At 37.9% G+C, this 3,648-nt stretch overlaps 1 protein-coding gene across 1 annotated transcript; it reads right to left on the bottom strand.

Moving 5' to 3' along the window:
- Positions 1-867: 867 nt before the first annotated feature.
- LOC107846699 lies at positions 868-1,947 on the bottom strand. Its single transcript, XM_016691006.1, has 4 exons — positions 1,792-1,947; positions 1,399-1,689; positions 1,207-1,308; positions 868-1,116 (listed from the first exon to the last, which is right to left on the bottom strand). Exons 1-4 carry the CDS (start codon positions 1,945-1,947, stop codon positions 868-870), a joined length of 798 nt encoding a protein of 265 aa, XP_016546492.1.
- Between the last annotated feature and the right edge of the window lie 1,701 nt (positions 1,948-3,648).

Raw genomic sequence — 3,648 nt, 5'->3', positions numbered from 1 at the left:
TCAGTTTAAGTTTGAAGATTCTTGTAAACTAAAATGCATTGCGTAGGATTTTGGCGGTAACTAAGATTTTATTTTTTTATGTTAGTTGTTACTATTTCTATTCTATAAGTATTTTCTTATTGGTTAAACCGAAAACCGAACCGTTAAGGATCAAAAAACAATAAACCAAAACTGATAAGAAAATATCTTATTGGTTGGTTATTGATTTTACATATTTAAAAATCAAAAACCGATAAATCGAACCGATAACACATAAAACCGAACCGACCGATGCACACCCCTAGACACGATGGAGTTGAAGTCACCCAAAATAGACCATGGCTAACTAATAGAATTTTTAATAGTAGTCAACTTGCGCCAAAGTTTCTTTCTTTTAACCACTTCAGTTCTAGCATAATCTGTCATTAGATGGAATATTTGGTTATTGTGCTCCACTTTCATCATTAATTGTTACCTGCTATTATCAATGATAGAGCAACCTGTAGGAAAATTCCAGAAACTCCAAAGGTTACTGGTGGTGTCAGAGACAGCTTGATCGAACCCCAAATACCTTTTGAATATGTCTGTAGTGTCTACTACTTTCAACAACACAGATCAATATATTAAAATTGCTGGAAGGAATTACAATGGATAATAAGAAGACAACTCTGTAAAGAAAAGACAAAGGACATACTAGAAGGGGAGGTGGGAGGATACAGACAAGAATGGGATGAGAGAAACAGAATACTGCAAAATACTATAGCCTACTCCTAATGTTGCTTTCAGTACTTTATATATAATAACACCCTATTTTACTGTTACCAATCTTTAAGCAACACCTGTCCTTTAGCCACGTTTCCAAACATAGCCTGGAAGTCTCTTGTTGGGTTATTTTTGCCGAACACGTCTACATAGCTCACCTATCTCATTGCTTGGACCAATTGCACTACTTGGGACTGTAGAGTCTTTGTTTTCTTCAGACCGTTCTAATCCATTCTCTTTAGCTTGCTCCGATCCATTTGCAACAATACTCCCCCCTAAAATGAGAACCTTGTCCTCAAGTTTCTGAGGATTCCCAAAGTCTGAATCAGTCAATTCCAGTGGCATGATTTTTTGGTTTGGATTTCCAGTACATTGCTTCAGCATTGATATATGGAAAACGAGATAAATTCAGGTAGTTTCCAGAAGATCCAGTTTGTAAGAGACCTCCCCAATACGTTTGATTACCTTGTAAGGGCCAAAATACTTCCTACCCAACTTGTGATGAGTCTGGTTTCTCAATGAGTGTTGGCGGTAGGGTTGTAGCTTAACATATACCCATTCACCCACCTTCAAATATCCAACGCAGCAAATTTTATCTGGGCATTCCTTCATCCTGACTTGGGCCTTCTGAAGGTTATGCTAAAGTAAAGAGAGAACGTCATCTTGCCTAAGCATATATTTCTCAATCAAGTCTTCAGTTGTGCTGCCCAGAATATAGCATGCTATTGAAGGAGGCCCCCATCCATACAAAGCCTGAAATAGTGTCATTCTTGCTGAAGTTTGATAAGCAGTGTTGTACCAATATTCTACCCATGGAAGCATAGAAACCCAAGCATGTGGGCTATCATCAACAAAACAATGCAAATATTGTTCGACACATTTGTTTAAGGCTTCCAATTGCCCGTCCATTTGAGGATGATAGGCAATGCTCATGGCCAAGGAAGTACCCTATAGTATATTGAGCTCTTTCCAGAAGGAATGCAAGAAATGAGGGTCTCTATCAGTGATGATGGAGTGAGGAGGGCCATGCAACTTGAGGATATGTATAACAAAAGCTTCAGCAATGGTTTGAGCGGTAAATATAGCAGCAAGAGGAATGAAGTGGTCATACTTTGAAAAGCGATCACTTACTGTCATAATTGTTGCCTTCCCTTTGGATCCCAGCAAACAAGTAATGAAGTCCATGGTGATGTCTTCAAATACCATCTCTGGGGTTATTAATGGCTACAGTAAACCTACAGGTAATGCACAACTGCTTTTCATTTGCTGATAGATTTGGCAGGCGGCCACATAAGTCTTGACATCTTACCGCAATTTTGGCCAAAAAAATGTCACGACCCGAACGGGGGCCCTGGCCGTGACAAGTATCCCGAACCATGAAGGCCCAAAACACCCCTATCTGTCTGGTAATCATACACATAATTCATATGATCAAAGTAATGCATAAGAAACACAATAATATGGAAACATGGTTATAAATATGAAAAGGAACAATAACGGGGAAATAAAGTTCCCACAACATGAATCAACCTCTAAACAACTGTCTGCAAAAATCTCTAACAAATGACTGAGTCAAGTAACTGTATATAAACTGGGACAAGGCACCCAGTAGACCCCAAAACTTAATATAAGATAAAGGACTTCAGGACATAAGGCCTTCTGAAATATAGAAGGCTCACCAATTGTCTCTGCAACTTTGTCTGAAAGATCTACTGATTCTCTTGACCCCTAGACTGAGCCTCTGAACCTGAGAGTTTGGAGGGGAGAGGGTCAGCACAAAAGTACTGGCACGGAGAGATATCAAAATAAAACATAAGATTTTTACAAAATATAGTTGAGAGATATTATAAAGCAGTTTCATATCAAGTCATTTGAAAACACATGGGCAAAATGTAATAGTTTTCAACAACAATGTAATGCAGCTGAGCTAGGTGGAATACCCTACATATAACATTTACACCAATTGTCAAACCTCGGTTACCACCGAGATTAGAGTATAAGTGAGGGAAAGACACACAAGACCACAAAGCATAGTATCTCGACCCAATGGTAGTACCCAAGATCACTTAGCCCGGGCTCCTACCTATAGTCCCAATTTGAGAATGACATAAAGTCAAGTACACAAGATCACTTAGCCTGGTACCAAATCCCCGTGTCGGCAAACGCGGTTTCCAGCGACGAGCCCTTACACTCAAACGCCTTCTTCGGGCATCCACCTATCTCATATAAAATCAATGCATTCAAACTTTATTTAATTCAATCACGTATCATATTCTATAGGGTATCTTCATACCCTACTCGCAAGCCATCAATATCATATCATTACTTCATGCAACCATTATATTCATCATATTTCAACATAATAGCCCTCTCTTTGCAAGTTAGAAACCATATTCACTTTCAAAATATTTCATGTCATGCTTGTCAAGATGATTTCAAACAATTCACATCGTATGAAAATTCAAAACAAAATCATATAAAGAGAGGAATTTCATATAATTCATGCTCTCAAGTTAATATTTTTTTGGAATGCATGCATATACATATATCACATATCAAACTACTTCGGGAATAGGCCTAAAGACCAAATCAATATCATAAAACGTTTAAAACATAATCATATTCGTAATTTCAAAACCCCCATTTTGAAAAGATGAATTTTAAAGCCCATGAGATTTTTGAGATAACCCCATGTACCTCTATTTCCGAAGATACTAGATGTTTCTTGAAGCTCGCGGATTGGTCATTCCGTATATGTAATTATCTTCGAAAACCTACGGTGGAATCTTGAACTATTTGGGTTTTTACTTTGAAATCCTAAAGAGAGTTCTTGAGCAATTTTGGGGAAAGTATGTGTATAATGGTGTTTGAGGGATTAAATCCCGTGTTGGTGGTATATATAGGGGT

This window comes from Capsicum annuum, chromosome 11 (genome assembly GCF_002878395.1).
Source record: "Capsicum annuum cultivar UCD-10X-F1 chromosome 11, UCD10Xv1.1, whole genome shotgun sequence".
NCBI lineage: Eukaryota > Viridiplantae > Streptophyta > Magnoliopsida > Solanales > Solanaceae > Capsicum > Capsicum annuum.
This window is presented reverse-complemented; position numbering and strand designations above follow the sequence as displayed.

Excerpts from the sequence above, each read along its gene's own strand:
- LOC107846699 (XM_016691006.1), bottom strand. The coding sequence starts at position 1,947 with ATGGTATTTGAAGACATCACCATGGACTTCATTACTTGTTTGCTGGGA. Across the intron at positions 1,690-1,791 it reads AAACCATTGCTGAAGCTTTT|GGTACTTCCTTGGCCATGAG; the intron begins GTTATACATATC and ends AATATACTATAG. Across the intron at positions 1,309-1,398 it reads ATATGCTTAGGCAAGATGAC|GTGGGTGAATGGGTATATGT; the intron begins GTTCTCTCTTTA and ends GGATATTTGAAG.